The sequence below is a fragment of the Rhineura floridana genome, chromosome 5 (assembly GCF_030035675.1).
Source record: "Rhineura floridana isolate rRhiFlo1 chromosome 5, rRhiFlo1.hap2, whole genome shotgun sequence".
Lineage (NCBI taxonomy): Eukaryota > Metazoa > Chordata > Lepidosauria > Squamata > Rhineuridae > Rhineura > Rhineura floridana.
The window spans coordinates 168,886,645-168,903,751 of record NC_084484.1 but is presented as its reverse complement, the minus strand read 5'-3'; the positions used below and the strand labels follow the sequence as shown (position 1 = coordinate 168,903,751).

The 17,107-nt window shown below is 41.4% G+C and overlaps 1 protein-coding gene across 3 annotated transcripts in view; it reads right to left on the bottom strand.

The window, feature by feature from the left end:
- MRE11 (MRE11 homolog, double strand break repair nuclease) overlaps positions 1-17,107 on the bottom strand; it is a 49,779-nt gene that overhangs the window by 26,010 nt on the left and 6,662 nt on the right. For all 3 annotated transcript variants that reach the window (XM_061628806.1, XM_061628804.1, XM_061628805.1), the window contains exons 5-13: positions 17,008-17,095; positions 15,938-16,079; positions 11,103-11,217; positions 9,392-9,577; positions 7,515-7,686; positions 5,326-5,406; positions 4,728-4,854; positions 2,914-3,014; positions 988-1,161 (exon numbers count right to left, since the gene is read on the bottom strand). In XM_061628806.1, coding sequence (XP_061484790.1) covers positions 988-1,161; positions 2,914-3,014; positions 4,728-4,854; positions 5,326-5,406; positions 7,515-7,686; positions 9,392-9,577; positions 11,103-11,217; positions 15,938-16,079; positions 17,008-17,095 — 1,186 coding nt within the window. The remainder of the gene's footprint in view (positions 1-987; positions 1,162-2,913; positions 3,015-4,727; positions 4,855-5,325; positions 5,407-7,514; positions 7,687-9,391; positions 9,578-11,102; positions 11,218-15,937; positions 16,080-17,007; positions 17,096-17,107) is intronic.

The following is a 17,107-nucleotide window of genomic DNA, read 5'->3' as shown; positions in this document are numbered from 1 at the left end:
CTGTGTAAGGATAAAATGGAAAGGAGGGGGACCATGTGCACCACCTTGAGCAACTTGGAGGGGGAAAAAACACCCAAGAAGCAGCAATGGGGTAGTCATGGGGATGCTAGATTGTGCACTGCAGATAACAGGGTGGGGATAAGATTGAGGAGGGGGGTAGCGCTTTTAGGCCTTGGGATGATCATCAGAACTGATGACTTGGTTAGGGTGCACTTAGGGAATGGGAGTGGAGCAGAAGACAGATCAATGTACACATGTGAACACATCTGTCCCTCCTGCAAGCATCTGCAGGCATGCATTTGGGCACATGGGAGACAGGAAGCCCACAACTGCTGCAGCACCTTGGAGAGAAAGAATGGGAGGGCCGAGGGTAGGTGGAAGAAAGGAGGGACGCACAAACATACTTAGCCTCAAAAATGCGGGGCAAGCAAGTCCTGAGCTTCCTCACTGCTTCTTGGCTCTGTCTGGACCGAAAGCGAGATCTGGGCGGCCTCGCAAATAAGAATAATTTTTTAAAGGAGGTGGCAGCGAAGCAGGAGCTAAGAAAGGCAGGCAGGCTGGCTGCCAGGAAGGAAGGGGGAAAGCAGCCTTTCCTTGCAGCCTTGCTTCTTTTGCTTCACGAAAACCCCTCTCCTCTCGTTCTGAGCAAGGGCGTCATCAGCAGCGGCAGTGCAAGGGTTCGGTGATAGTAGTCCCCTCTTTTTCCTGGTAGCTCTGCCCTCAGCCTCCTTCTGCGTCTGCCACATGTTTTATAGGCAGGCGCCTACCTTCAGTGTGCCTGTAAGATGCTCTGCCACTTCAGCAAAAGTCCTCTCCTCTTGTTTGGAGCAAGGGGGAGGTGTCATCTGCAGCAGCAGTGGGGAGCAGACAGCATCCAGGGAGTGAAGGCTTTTTTAAAAAGTTAATAAATCATTCATTTCTTTACTGTTCGCAGCCCCTCAGATTACTTCACGGTCCCCAGGTTGGGAACCACTGTTCTATACTAACCTCTTCATCAATTTTGGCCTCCTCTGCATCCATATGTCGTTCCTTCAGAAACCGCTGAGTCTTTTCTAGCTGGAATTTTACCAACTCCTCAATTGCATCTTTCTCCTCCTTATCCACAAACTCTTGCACTGCTTCTCCCATTCCCCTCTCAGTCAGGAGGGAAAGCTGCACTTTCTTGGAGAGAGAGAAATAAAGGAATGCATTAAATACTCTGATTTATTTAGACCAGGTGAGGTAGTGGCACTATGATTCCAAGGGAAAACACTTAAGATGAGCAGAAGTACAAAGATATTGAAAATTATTTGCTACATTTTATGGTTCTTAACTATAAAAGTACACACTATAATAAATTAGCCAGTATAGGTTCCAATGTAACATTAAACCATCGTTTGCACTAACCACTTGGCTCTAAATAGGTTAGGGCCCCTACTATCTAAAGGACTGCCTCCCCTATTATGTGCCAATTCATGCCTTAAAACAGGGGTAAGTAACCTCAGGCTTAGGAGCCAATGCAGCCCTGCAGGCCTCTCTATCTGGCCCTCACAACTTTCCCAAGATCACACCTGTCATTGGCGCTGCTTCACACCCCAAGGGATTTTTGCATCAATGAAATGCGTCCTTAAACTTTGGTAATGTCTTTAGGATGTTTGGATGAAGGAGGGAGGGGGGTGGATGAGTGGGTGTAGAAACTAGCGTACTATACAAAGGTAAAATTACATTTGTTGCTCTGCCCAATTTTGCCTCAGACCCCACCCACCACTGACATGTGGCCCTTGGAAGGTTGCCCAGAAGAGAATGCGGCCCTCAGGGTGAAAAGGTTCCCTACCCTTGCCTGAAGATTTGCAAGAGGCCCTGCTCATAGCTCCATTGACAGCCATTTGCAGAGTAGCAGCACAGAGCAGGGGCTTTTCCATTGTGGCATTCCAGATTGTGGCCCTAGGCCAGGTTCAAAGTTCTTATGTTGACACACAAAGCCCTGAACAACATGGGTCCAGGATACCTTAAGAAGCGCCTGAGCCCTTATTTCCCAGCTCCATCACTGAGATCACCAGGAGAAGGAGCAGTGCTAGGGGTCCCCCATGTTGCAGACTGACCTTAACTAGAAATCAGGCATTCAGTGTTGCCTGTCCCATGCTGTGGAACACTCCTGCAGCAGAGATTCAGCAGGTGCCTCTTCAACACCTTTTTATGTCTACAGACTTTGGAGACGTTAAATTTTTATTTTTGATTAGCAATTCACTTTGATGATTATCTATATTTTTAATAGTATATTGTACATTTACATTTACCACTGTATACAGCCTGGCAGTATCTATTTTTATAAATAAATATAAACTCCCCCCCACAGAGATATAGTTGCTCCCTACTTTTTTAGGCCTCAGATTAAGATGTATTTGCTTTCTCAGGTCTATGGAAATGACTGACGTTAAGACCTAGACCGATACTAGATTTCTTGAAATTTTGATAGCCAATGCTTTGTCTGTTCTTGGTTTTATGGATTATGTATTTGTGTATTTTAATAGATATTATTAATGGTCAGTTTGGATACAAGACTAAAACTATGGTTCGCAAACTAGTTTCAAATTTTTTAATTCATATCCTGGTTTGGTGTCAACTCACAAACTATGGTTTGTCAGATGTCAGTTCAGACATAAAAACAAACTATGGTTTTGTGCTATATATGAACTATCTCCTTTCCTTGGGCACCTCAAGCCTCTGTTGTTGTTGGTTTTACTGAAAACGCTTAACACACAATCTGGATTTTTTTTCCTTCAGCAAACTCTAGTCCCTCCTAGAATGAAGAACCAGTAGCTATAAGACTTTGAGGAACTAGTACACGGCTGCGTTTGAATGAACGTTAAGATCTGAAATCCAAACCTAAAATATCAAGGAGGAAGCAACACCTTAAGTCCTGAAAATAAGTACCTTCTCTGCTGTCTGGAAGTATTGCTTGACCAGATCCTCCACCCTCAAAGTTGTTTCTGATGCAGGCTTCTGGACCAGTTTGCCAAAGTTAATTTCATTTTCTAAAAAATGAGAAAGCCACACAATTTTTTGCCCATTTAAAGAAAACATTTGTTACCCCAGATTACGGTTACAATGTGTATCTGCATGGTGAAAGAATTCAGAAGATCAGTCTGTGTGTGAGTGCATATGTGTGAATATCTGACCTTACCACTGGCTAGCATTTGTTTTGTATTAACAAATATTATATAATATATATTAGGTGGTATCCAGTGTTTAAGTCATATTCAGACTCTGCCCAGATTTAGCTGGGTATCACCCAAAATATATAAATACTACATACTGTATTTTATATATACAATATAGCTCAGGTATACAAGGGCTTGCTAAAAGCTTCCCCAACCTTCTCTGAAGTTAAGCAAGGAGAAACGTTTAGAACAAGTACTTCTGGCTAAATTTCTACTCAAATTAATCAAAACAAATCAAGAAAATATTTTACCAACTTTTGTTGGTGAAAGGAAGACACATTTTTCAAGCAAGTATATATTCTTCATGCAAAATGAGAAGGCTTTATCTCAGAAACCCATACAGCAAGGTTAATTAATAAAGATCTTTGCCTTGGAGAAAAAGAAGAAACTTAATAGCAGTTTAAGAGGCAGTCTGAAACAGATTAGAAATTTCTGGCTAACCTAACAAGAGAGAAAAGTCTGCATTTTCAAAGTGAAAATGAACTCCCACCCTCACTTTCTCTGTGGCTAACTCTCTGGATGCATGAATATCAACAACTGCATCTTTCTGTTACTTTCCTCTATGTATTTTTTAAAAATGTGTATAAAATGTTTATTTTTAAGATTTTTTGTTTTTAAGATGTTTTAAGAGTTTTGTCCCTGTTTGCCACTGTGGGCTCCTTCTGGGAGGAAGGGCAAGACAGAAGTTTAATAAATAAATATGATAATAATTAATTATCATAATAATATATGAATAAACAGCAGAGAATGCTATGGAGTGTTAATTCCTATAGCCATTCCTAACCACACAATCCATTTAACACAGATCCCCCACCAGAATCACACATTTTCCATTGCTTATCCCAAGTCCAGGAAGCAATGTTACCAATGCCACCCCCTATGCACGAAGTCTTCTACTGAGAATTCCACTTTAGTCAACTGACTGAAGGTTCAGGCAGTGCTACTTACTACTCCCTTCCCTCCATACACGCACTCACACAACCCATGATTTTAACCTACAGAATATGTGCTGCTTCAGTAAAAATATCTAAAGAATAAGTACAAGCAAGACAGTTATGTGGAAGGCAGCTCGTGTACTCATGCAAGTGAACTGATGCGCAGACTTGCCACAAGAATCACAAACAGGCTTCAAGTCCTTTTCTCATTGACTGTTTCAACTTGATTATCTCCTCTTTTTCAGAGCTTTTGCAATTCTGGAGTATCTTCATTACTATCCTTAAATAACTCTTGGTTGTCAAACATGATCCTAGATTACTTGCCTCAAGACAATAAAATCTAGTCACTTGTGTGATATATTTCTATTCCCTGCTGTTGAGGTCCCCTTTGCTGCAATTAATATACAATTTATAAAGATGGCAAAACTTAAAGGCATCCCCTGAAAGCCTCTTAAAGACAAGTAAATGCAATACTCCAAAGCCTTTTCGACACATATTGAAGAACCTCTAAGGATACTGTTCTTTTCTCCATTAATAATACTTGTTAAAAATTCATTGAAGAAGCTACACAGGTAAGAAAAGTTTACTTTACCGTTTTTCTCCTTTTGCTCCCGATGCCTGGAAAAATGTATGATATCTTTTGGATTAGCTATCCTGTCCATGTACTTTTGGCTGAAACGCACAATGCTGAACGGTTCAAAGCCTCCACTATAATCTACCTTTAAAAAAAACCCAAAGAATTAAAGATGTAGGGTCTGCAATGATCTAAAACAATTCAGAATCCATCAGTTTAGTTTAATGACCTTGTGAATCTCTAACCAACCTGGCATTTATGTTACAGTATGACATACAAGACACCCACCTTTAATAATTCAGCTCAATATCAGGCTCTTCTATCTGGTGCAGTATGAAATGTTTCAACAGTAACAACTACACTTGTTTACTTCTTTTAAATAGATAGGTGGCTTTGAAACTGCTTATTAATTCTCACAAGTTCCTCAGGTCCTCCCCCCATAGCATGCAGAGACAAGAAAGTCACTTACTGCCGCTCCACTAAGCAAGAAAAGAGCCCTTTAAGATGCACATCTAACAGGAACACTTTCAAATATTTGCCGCTTTTAACTAGATGTATGCTACATTGCTTTTATAAAATAATATAAGGCTTTTTGATTTAAGAAGCCCCATCTTACTCGTAATCTTATTAGAGGTTTATCTGGTTGTCGGGGATTTCCAAGACGTTCTCTTTCTGAATTGTCCAACATAGTTTCAACCTTTAAAAAAGCAAAACACCACCACATAATTGGCTATATATAAAAATGCCTATTATATCTAATTATCTTGTACTAACAATAATATTTAAAACTATGATTTGAAAACCAGAACAATGCTATTTAAAAGCTAATTGTTTTCCTTTTTGATTAAAAGCCAAAGACACATTTTTAAGTGAGGCAAAAAGGCTCACTTCACTAAGATGCTCTGTTGCAGGAGGAATACTGGCACTATTAGCATAATATTTCCAAATTGTACAGATCAATGTTGGATTCTAGTATTGCTTTGAAAGTCATGGCATAACATTCAGATGGGCTACATGCAGCTCTTTATTCTTTTTTAAGTCTGCCAGACCCTCATTGTCATGCGAGCCTGCATCCAAGATGACTGTAGAGCAGGGAATTGTGGGGTTTCTTTTTGACAGTGTGGGATCTTCATAGGTTAACATTTGGTTTTTGCTAACCAGCATGAGTTGGCAGTTTTACTACCCAGCTGCGGGTAATCAAAGGCCCAGCCTAACACCTTCTTATCAGAAAAGGGCCTGGTTCCATCAAGATCGTAAAGCCTGGGGAGCGCTAGGGAGGATATGCTATTTGGCCAGTGATTAATGAGCCCTTACCTCATAAAGAAGTCCCTGATTGGATAATTGCCTCCGGCCTGTTGCTAAGGATTTTGCCCTAAGTATAAGCAGAAAATTCTACGTTTTGTTCCTCTCTTGGATTCCATCATGCCTACTTGATGTTGCCCCGTGAGGTTCCATCTTGCCATCGACTATCCCGACTGCTGTCTCTCTGAGGAGGGCTGGCTAACCAACTGTAAGCCTTTTTTGTATTAGACTAGGCTAGCTATTTGTTGTTGTTTTTTCTATTGTGATTGAACTCTCTACCTTGCCCCTCTTGGGTGTAGATATTAAGGAACCATTTTGCTGCTGTAACTCTGCACCTCTTTTATTCTTTAATAAACTTATTTCTATTTACCAGTGTGCATTTTAGGAGAAGGTCGGTTCTAAATCTGGTACGTTGGCCATTGACCACGACTACTGTATAACTGGGTGTTTGCCTAAGACTCCAGGACAAAGAGTGTCTTTTTGACTCTTGCTCTTTGGAATTTCTGGCAAGTTTTCTGGGCTCTGAGTTTCCCTTCGGCTCAGAGTGGTTAACCAGTATAAAAGGGTGGTGGCGGCCATCTACCCTGCAGGGTTGTTGTGAGTATGCACAGCCTTGGCAGAGAAGGATATCTTGCCAGGATCAATTGCCAAGGGTGGGGAATTGGCTCCTGGGACGGTGTAAGTCAGGGGGAGGGCCCCGGCTTTCATCACACTCATATCCAGTAGGATTATAAATAATGACAATAATAAATTAAATTTATATCCCACCCTTCCTCCCAAAAGGAGCCCAAGTGATAAAATTATAAAACATCTGAAAAACAATTCCAGTACAGATGCAGACTGGGAAAGATCTCTTTAAAAGTTTGATGAAAGAGGAAGGTCTTCAGTAGGCACTAAAAAGACAACAGAGATGGTGGTTGTCTAACATTTAAGCAGAGGGAATTCCAAAGGGTAGGTGTCACAACACTAAGGGCTTGACTCCTATAGTGCAAAACTGACCTCCTGATAAAATGGTGTCTGCAGGAGGCCCTCATCTGCAGGGCACAGTGATTCACTGGGAATATAAGGGGTGAGATGATTTTTCATGTATTCAGATTCAGCAGCAAAGTCCAACCCCATTATCTAAATTTCCACCAAAGCCCATGCAAAGAATGGCTGTCAAAAGACCCAGGAAAGCATTAGTTGAGCATTTTTTCCTAGAGTCAAAGTTATGATGTACACAACGTAACAGCCATTTGGCACCAAAGAGGACCTCAAGAGTTCAAGGTTCCGACAGAAATGGACACTGTACACTATCATCATACGCAAATTCTCAAGATGATGTGAGCTGCTTATTTCTGGTATAGGCTAGCCATTATGTTGTAAAGGGATGAAATGTTGAGAGAATTTCTACACCTGTGCTATGTAAAGAAACCAGAACAGATAGGAATCAACCCTACAAGTAGAACATTGTCATTCTCCTTTATGATGCAATGAAAATCATATGTATTGTTTTAAAATTACCTTTTCCATGCAGAAAGCTTGTATTGCTTGTGTTACTTTAGGATTGTCAGGATTAAAGATGTCTGGATGGTCAGCAAGAACAATGTCCTCAATGTAAAAAGGCCGCACTGTCTGGAGAGGAATCTTTTGCATATTCATTTTTTTGCCTTTGATGCGCAGCACGCCAACATGCCTGGAATGCATTGAGCAAAGCTGGGTAATTACAGGAGTATACTGTATATACTGAGAATTTACTAGAGCCATTATCACTACTGGGTTCACAGAGTTGTCAACATGACAGGAAGGTATTACAATAACATTTTGGGAGCCTTAGCAAATGGATAAGGAGTTCAAGGTTTATGTCTATCAGGATTTCACATTTGTAACAATCAAAGTTTATCTGGTCTTTATGTTAGCGTGCAGTGAATGGAGGTGGTGTGCAAGTATCTCCTCTTCTTACTCAGTTTAACTAACCCAGATCGCTGCAGCTAAGGATTTGGCTTACAATTACGAACAAATAATTTGTCATCTGAAATCTCCACTACACCCCCAAGGCCCCTTCTGTTTTCACGTACATCTTTCACAGCATCTCTTTCCCTCAGCTCTCATCAAAGTTTCTTCCCCAGCCCAGCTGACCTTCCATTTCCCTTGCATTCACTATCATCAATATTATATGACTGGTCTTCCTCAAATAGCTCAACAAATAGACTCACGGGCACTAGGCAAGTACTTTTTAGAGTAAGATGTACTCAGTAAATTTACAATCATCCAAACAATTTTATCTTCCTAGTCCCAAACAAGACTATGTTACCTGAGAGGGAGAGAGACATCTATTTACTTGTATGCTCTTCCCTCACTGTTTCTTGAGGAAAGGATAGATATGGCAGAATCTCCCACCCTGCACCATAAACTGCAGAGAACTCTTTCCTGTTTATTTATTTAGCTCTCACAGTGGAGGCAAGAAGTTGAACTGGGGCTTGAGTTGGAGGCAGCCCAATCTCCTTTGGGAGTTATACAAGAGACTGCCTCCCATGCCTGGAGGACAAAACCTCCTCCAACACTAAGTGGACTCCTTCACAAGGGGGGAGAAATATTCACCCACTCTGCACCTTGGGTGTCAAAGACCTCCTGTGCAGTTCCCCAAGTCCCTAGGTGGTTTGCTCTAGGGCCATTTGGATTATGGGTTGTTGATGACCATGACGGCTGCTATTATGGTGCTATGATTCTGAAAGGTTCCTATCTCAAATGAGCAACTATAATAAAGGTGTTTCAGTTTTCTAAGAGGCACTACTGGGGGAGGCTCTAGAAGGCAGAGCTTGTTCCACGTAGCCCAGTACCTCCACTGTCTCCACCTGCTACTTTATATCAGTCCAACTCCACCCCTAGAGAAAAACAGGGGTCACAGACAAAATGCACAGTGGAGCTACACCTTCTCCCTTCTTATATGCATGATTAGTGTGTGGCATACTTATATCAAGAACAAGAACAACTGGGGAATCAGCAGCTGCTGGGACAGGAAGGACATGGACCATTTGATAAATCACTGAAATTGTAGGGAGGCAGGCAGAAGATAGCCCTTGTACTGTGACAATAGGAATTGCCATCTGTCACAGTGAGATAGCCCTGGGGCCTTCTCCTGTTTATTTTTTTTTGAAGCTGGGAATATTCTGAGGGTTAGGCAGAAGCAAGCAGGTAGAGCCAAGGGGCACAACTTCAGGAAAGATGTTCTTATTAGTTCCCTTCATTAGTTCCCCCTGAATACCCAGAATAAAAATTCTAAAATACCCTGCGTTCACTTTCTAACCATGGTGGGGGGGGGGTGAGAGCAAGCAAAAACTGTTTTACAAGGTCTTATTTAATAAACAATGCCAAATATTATGGAAAAGTTAAGTACATACTTTCTGGCAGCTTCTCCTGGTGACAAAGATGTAACCACTGAACTTCCTGGTTGAGAAACATAGAAAAGTTGTTGCTCACTTCTGGTGGGAGATATTTTACATTCGTGCTCATGACCCCAAATTACAAGATCAATAAAATCATCTAGAAACTGTTCTGGAATATAATTTGTGGCTCCATGTTTACTCCTGTACCAAAGGAAACATACAAGACAGTTCCAAAAATAAAAATCAGGTTTTATACTGAAATTAAACTAAAATATTCAAATAGAAATATTGTATTTCTACAATGTTTAATTCCACTAACAGCTGCAAAAACATGGTGTATCAGGCACAATGTTAAAATTTAAGGAAAGACAAATTAAGATGTTGGGCTTCCATGTCTAAAGCTATAATCCCAATTAAGACTGGAAACAGTTACGGTACATAGAAGACAAAAGTATTGTTTACTGTTGTATTTCTACAATTAATTCTGGTTTCAGTAACCTAGCAGAAATAAGAGTGACTTGGTGCAGAATGTACACCAAGCTTGGAGACAGACCACCCTTGAGTGTCCCGCTCTGACACAAACAAACTGTGGTTCAATAGGCCAGAGGCAGATGATGCGATGGAAGACATGCTGGTGTTCCAGATCAGATCAACAAGGGCCAGAAGTCTTGTCACAAAGGTCTGGTGGTTAGATACTGAACTGGGGAGACAAGGGGCATGAGCAACCCTGCATTGCTTGGAGCAACAATTTTACAGAACAAACTATGCTCCTATTGGTTCCTCTGGTCACCTAGCCAAGTTGGTCAGCTACAGTAGCTTCTCTGGCTATTATAAGGTTAGCATTGCAGCACAGGAAAATAACCCAGCAACCCCTTCGGTCTGCAGGCTGCCTTGGCAAATCGGGAGAGTAGGGCAGCTGAGTCCTGCTACCAAGTCCCCCTTTCAAGTCCCCCAGCGCCTTATGCAATCCTACCACCACTGAACACAGTCTACTGCAGAATCAGTAACAACCCATCCGCACCAAGGATTTAGAATGAAGAACAAAAATTATCCATTGTAATTTATAAACACAGGTAAGAGGAAAAAGTTACCCAGGTAGAAATTGGGTGATACCCAATGTTAGTCAGAGTAGATCTATTGAAATAAATGGATGTTGGTAAATTTAAGTTTGTTAATTTCAATGGCTCAATGAGTATAACTAGTGTTGAATACTACCCTCTGTGCCTTGAACACTCTCCTCATATCACGTGACAAACCACTTACGAAACTGATGCAAGTTTCAAAAGCAGGTTGGGCTATAGCATGTATTTATAGTTCAAACAGAAAACAAAAAAGCAGTAAATCCCAACTGAACAGGAGCAAGCCCTTGAGATCATCTAAAGTAGCTCTTCAGATCCCACTCCAACACAAGTCTAATTGTTTATTTTTCAGATTGCTGAGAGCAGCTACTCCTTGCCCCTAGCAACCTGTTGCCCAAGGTTATGATTAACGTTCCTTCAAGAGCACTCTACATTCACATTAGCTGGGCAGAGCTTGCATCTTTGTTTGGATTTTGCCCAGCTGTCTTGTATGTTTATGTGCGAGACACACAAACATATACAAAATTTGATGCAATTTGCATTTTTTTCTGTCCCTGAAGAACAAACAAAATAACTTTAAAGCAAGGCTGGGCAGGGAGTGGGGAGAGAGAAGGGTACAAATTCATTGCCTTACTGAACAATAGTACCTGTTCTGGTGAATTACAGATAGATTAAACCAACTATCCTCATCTTCCTTTGGCCTCAGCATGGTTACTTGTTTATTCACAAACATTCGGTGCAGCCTCTCATCTGGAATAGATCCTGGAACAGACATAATTTTAAGAATTAACATGTAGCGAGCACTCTATGATTAAACATGCTGAAAATGGCACAGCCCACCTATCAGTGACACTGAGTAGCAGTAAGTTCTATGCAGTAGTCTTCAATACAGGTACTGGCAGAAGGTTAGATTAGATGACCTTTGAGGTCCCTGCCTATGATTTGTATTAAAATTACCAATGTTTAGAGAAGGTCTAAACTGCCTTGTAATTTGCCACCTGCATATTTACTTTCAGCAAACAGCATGTCCCTGGGTGAGCAGGCAAGTTGCACACTGCACCTTCCAGTACAATCATCTCTGCCCCCATGTTGTTGCACTAAGTTCCCTGTCCAAAAATGACATAGAGCAGAACTAAAGAAGCTGCACTCATGACAAAGAAAAGACACTGAAGCAGAGCTATGAGCCACAATCAAAGAAATGCAGTATGGTGCTATGGCATCAATGGAAGGAGAGAGCATCTAGGTTGGTGAGCGGGACAGGAAGCAGCTATTGCCAAAATACTTATTATAAACCGGCTAAAAATACAAGTGGCTACTGCCCCAAAGGAAAGCAGCAATCTCAATTGCTTACAAGCAGCTCCAAAGGGAAGAAGCAATCTCAACTGCTACATTTCCATAGCATTAATAACCTGAAATGATTTCCCTAAGAGCAGTTGCTAAGCTGGACGCAAACCAGGGCAGCAGCAGAGGAGGCTGAGAAAAGTCATTCTGCTTTTTGCAGTATTGACCAGCTTAGAGCACATCTGCAATCTATGGGAATTTCCTTGAGTTGTTTGTTTCCTCCACATAACAATATTGACAATATTCTCAATCACTAGAAAAGTAAAGAAGAAAAGGATACAAACAGGAAAAGGCAGCAAAGAGATAGCAGCAGGCCAGCTATGACCAGGAGAGCAGAGACAGCAAGACAGCAATTTTTGTGTAAAGGATGGGTTTTTTTTAATGAGCCACAAATCTATATTTTGGAAAGTTGTTTGTTCACTAAGCATGTGGACCTCTTAAGATATCGTAATCAAACTTTGCATGATGGTTCCCAAGATCAAGGAGCAGATTTTCATCCATGTTTACATACAATTGAATACCATTTTGAATCAAGATGGCAGACTGAACCGTCCAAAAAGTTGGAAGTCTGATTTTTTTGTTTCTTCGAATTCCTGAGAAACTTCAGGTCCAAGGCTGCTAGTAATATAATAATATGCACAGCACTTTCATTTATTTATTTATCACATTTATACCCTGCCTTTCTTTTCATGGTAGAAACCGAAGGTGGCTTACATATGGTTAATTACATATGGAACTTCTTGGGAATGGTTACAGTTGATGCAGCCTGATGACATGGACAAGGTGCTTGCGATGATGCAGCCAGCAACGTGTCCTCTGAACCCTTGCACTTCTTGGCTTATTAAAGCTTGCTGAGGGGGTCTGACCAAGCGGATCCAGGGTGTGGTCAATGCATCATTGAGGGAGGGAGTGGTTCCAGCCGCCTTGAAAGAGATGGTGATCCGACCATTCCTGAAAAAGGCCACCCTGAACCCACTGGTTTGTGACAACTACCGACCGGTTGCAAAAAAACCCTTCCTAGGGAAGGTGATTGAGAGGGTTGTGGCGCAGCAATTGCAAGTACTCTTGGATGAAACAGATTATCTTGACCCATCCCAGTCTGGGTTCAGGCCTGGTTATGGGACTGAATCAGCCTTGGTTGCCCTGATGGATGACTTTTATCAGGAGAAGGACAGGGGGAGTGCGACCCTGTTATTCTTACATGATGTCTCAGCGGCTTTTGATACCATTGACCATGGTATCCTTCTGGGCCGACTTGGTGAGCTGGGTATGGGAGGCACTATTTTACAGTGGTTCCCATCCTATCTCCAAGGTCACTCTCAGAGAATAGCATTGGGTGACTGTCTTTCAGCCTCCTGGCAGCTGTGCTGTGGGGTGCCGCAGGGTACCATCTTGTTCCCTATACTGTTTAACATCTATATGAAGCCTTTGGAAGTGGTCATCAGGAGCTTTGGGGCAAGGTTTCAGCAGTATGCTGACGATACCCAGCTCTATTTCTCTGTAACATCTGAATCGGAAGAGGCCGTGCAAGCCCTGGACTGCTGCCTGGATTCAGTGGTGGGCTGGATGAGGGCCAATAAACTGAGTCTGAATCCTAGCAACACAGAGGCGCTGTGCATTGGTGGTTCCTGAGTTCGGATAATTGGTCAGTTGCCTGCTTTGGATGGGGTCATACTCCCTCTGAAAGAGCAGGTCCATAGTCTGGGGTGCTCCTGGATCCATCTTTGTCGCTAGAGGCCCAGGTGACCTCAGTGACTAGGAGCGCCTTTTACCAGCTTCGGCTGCTGAGACAGCTGCGGCCGTTTCTGGACCGGGATAGCCTGACCACTGTTGTCCATGCACTGGTAACCTCCAGCCTGGATTACTGTAATGCGCTCTATGTGGGGCTGCCCTTGAGGTTGGTCTGGAAGCTACAGCTGGTGCAAATGCTGCGGCGAGACTGCTCACTGGGGCAGGGTATCGCCAACATGTCACCCTGCTCCTGAAATAATTGCACTGGCTGCCCATTTGCTATCGGGACAAGTTCAAGGTTCTAGTTTTGGTGTACAAAGCCATATACAGCTTGGGACCAGGATACCTGAAAGACCGTCTTACTCCTTATTTACCCAGTCGATCACTGCTCTCTTCAGGTGAGGGCCTCCTGCAGATACCATCTTATCAGGAGGTTCGTTCTGCACAATATAGGAAATGGACCTTTAGTGTAGCAGCACCTAACCTGTGGAATTCCCTTCCTTTGAATATTAGGCAGGCTCTGCTATCTTTTCGGTGCCTTTTGAAGACTTTCCTCTTTCAACAAGCCTTTTAGGTTGAGACCTATCCCAGTCCGCGTCTGTATTAGAATTGCTTAATATGTTTTTTAATAATGTTTTTAACCCTTTAATGTTTTTTTTAAAAAAATGTTTTTAACGCTGTTTTATTTTAATGTATTTTAAGATCTGTTTTTATGATGTTTTAAAGTGTTTTTAGCGCTTTGTTGCTATGTTTGCTGTTCTGGGCTCCTGCTGGGAGAAAGGGAGGGATACAAATTAAATAAAAAAGTAAATAAAATGTAATTAAATATGTAATTTACATATTACATATGGTTACATATGGTTAACTTTTAATTACTAATTGCTTACAGTTTTTCTCCACGCAGCTTTTGCTTTACAGACAGGGATCATAGAAGGAGTTGAGCAAATATCTATGAACTTTTGAGACATTATTTGAACCTAGGTGCCCCTTGAAAATGGAAATGGACTGCCTTCAAGTCAATCCCGACTTATGGCGACCCTATGAATAGGGTTTTCATGGTAAGCGGTATTCAGAGAGGGTTTACCATTGCCTCCCTCTGAGGCTAGTCCTCCCCAGCTGTCTAGGACCTGCTCAGCTTGCCACAGCTGCACAAACCAGCCCTTTCCTTGTCTGCAACTGCCAGCTGGGGGGCAACTGGGTTTCTTGGGACTCTGCAGCTTGCCCGCGGCTGCACAGGTGGCAGGGCACGTAACCCCGAGCCACTCACTGTGGGGGTGATCTTTAGCTGGCCCTCGACACCCAGGAGACAGGAGCAGGGATTTTAACTCACATACTCTGGACTCCCAGCCAGGCTCTCCTCCCCACTATGCTATGCCAGCTCTAGGTGCCCCTTATTTGGTGAAAACTATAAATATTGTTTGAAAGACTTAAGGTTTCCCAGATCAAACTCTACCACTCTTACCCCTCTGATGTTTCTCTAAGATGTTATCTGTGTTGGAATTGCTTTTTAATATGTTCTTAAACTTTCTTTTTTAAAATGTTTTCAATCTTAGATGATGTTTTGATGGCTTTTTTTAAGTAACATTTTTGAAGATGGTTTGCTTTAATGTGTTGTACATTGAACTTGTCAAGGATTATCAATATCTTGGCACAGTCATTAACCAAAATGGAGACAGTAGTCAAGAAATCAGAAGAAGGCTAGGACTGGGGAGGGCAGCTGTGAGAGAACTAGAAAAGGTCCTCAAATGCAGAGATGTATCACTCAACTCTAAAGTCAGGATCATTCAGACCATGGTATTCCCAATCTCTATGTACGGATGTGAAAGTTGGACAGCGAAAAAGCTGATAAGAGAAAAATCAACTCATTTGAAATGTGGTGATGGAGGACAGCTTTGCACATACCATGGACTGTGAAAAAGACAAATAATTGGGTGTTAGAACAAATTAAACCAGAACTATCAGTAGAAGCTAAAATAATGAAACTGAGATTATCATACTTTGGAAACATCATGAGAAGACCTGATTCACTAGAAAAGACCGTAATGCTGGGAAAACCAGAAGGGAGTAGAAAAAGAGGAAGGCCAAACAAGAGATGGACTGATTCCATAAAGAAGCTACAGACTTGAATTTACAAGATCTGAACAGAGTGGTTTATAACAGATGCTACTGGAGATCACTGATTTATAGGGTCGCCATAAGTTGTAATTGACTTGAAGGCACTTAACAACAAAAATGTGTTGTAAAGTTTGTTTTTATGATGTTTTAATGTTTTTAGTGCTTTTGTTTGCCGCCCTGGGCTCCTGCTGGGAGAAAGGGTGGGATATAATAATAATAATTATTATAATAATAATAATTAGTGTTATGCTTAAAGAATTGCCAAATAACAACAACAAGAACAACAACAATGTACCTAATCCATAAAGAGCAATTTTGGAATTGCCTTTCTGAAGCAAAACAGGACTAACATTTATCTTCTCTACAGATGGTGATCGGCCAAAATGATTCACAAGTCCTGCACAACTTAAAATGTCCAAAGCACAAAGAGCATCTGCCTGTAAGATAAACATGAAGTCAGTGTTGGCTTAATCACCCTTTAGCTTTTTTCTGCCGTGCAACACATAAAGCAGGAATGATAAACCTGTGGCCCTCCAGATATTGTTGGATTCAAATTCCCATCAGCCCCAGCAAGAAAAGGATGATAGTTGAAGTGCAGCAATATCTGGAGGGACACAGGTTCCCCAAATGACATAAAATATTTAACGGAAAAAAACCTCCTGTATACATTTCCAGATCAGTTAAACTAGACTTGTAAATAGCCACTAGCCTGGATGCCTATAACAGTCTCCAGACATCTAGGCAAGAAAGCTATTATAAAGTGGAACTGATTCTTTCCCCCCATCATTTCAGATCATTAATATGCCTGGGGGGAAAATTAACAGAGACACATGTAGATATAGAGGCTATTTTTTAAAATTGCTCGGTTCTAATAACTTTGTGGATATTTTTAAGAGGATGAACTAAATCAATTGCCTGATAATGTTTATGTCATTTAAAAACAATGTTTTATTCTATGCTGACAAAGGAACTAAATTCGAGATCCACTGCAAATGCATTTTCAATCTCTTATGTAATAAGTTTATGGCTTCTTACAAACATAGATCATTTAAAAACCTAAATGAAACTGTTCAGATTTACAGTGTAAGCCACCAAAGCCATTTCATACAATTAAGACTGCCATTTGCCTAAACACCAATTCTGCAATCTCACTAAGGTTGCAATCCTAACCACGCTTACCTGGGAATAAGCCCCACTGAACTCAGCAGGTCTTACTTCTGAGTAGACATTATTAGGATTGTACTTCTAAGCCATAAATGTTTGCTGGATTCTGATTTGAAAACTCTTCACTAATCTTATGAAGATTTATCATATCCAACAATTAATAGAGCCCACTATTTCTCTATCCATGAATAACATTCTTACCCCTGTAGGATCATCATGGTTGCCATGAATACTAAAAACTGGAATAGAAATGTTGAGATTTCCATCTTGGTAGTTCACCCAAGGAAACCTGAACAGGGAA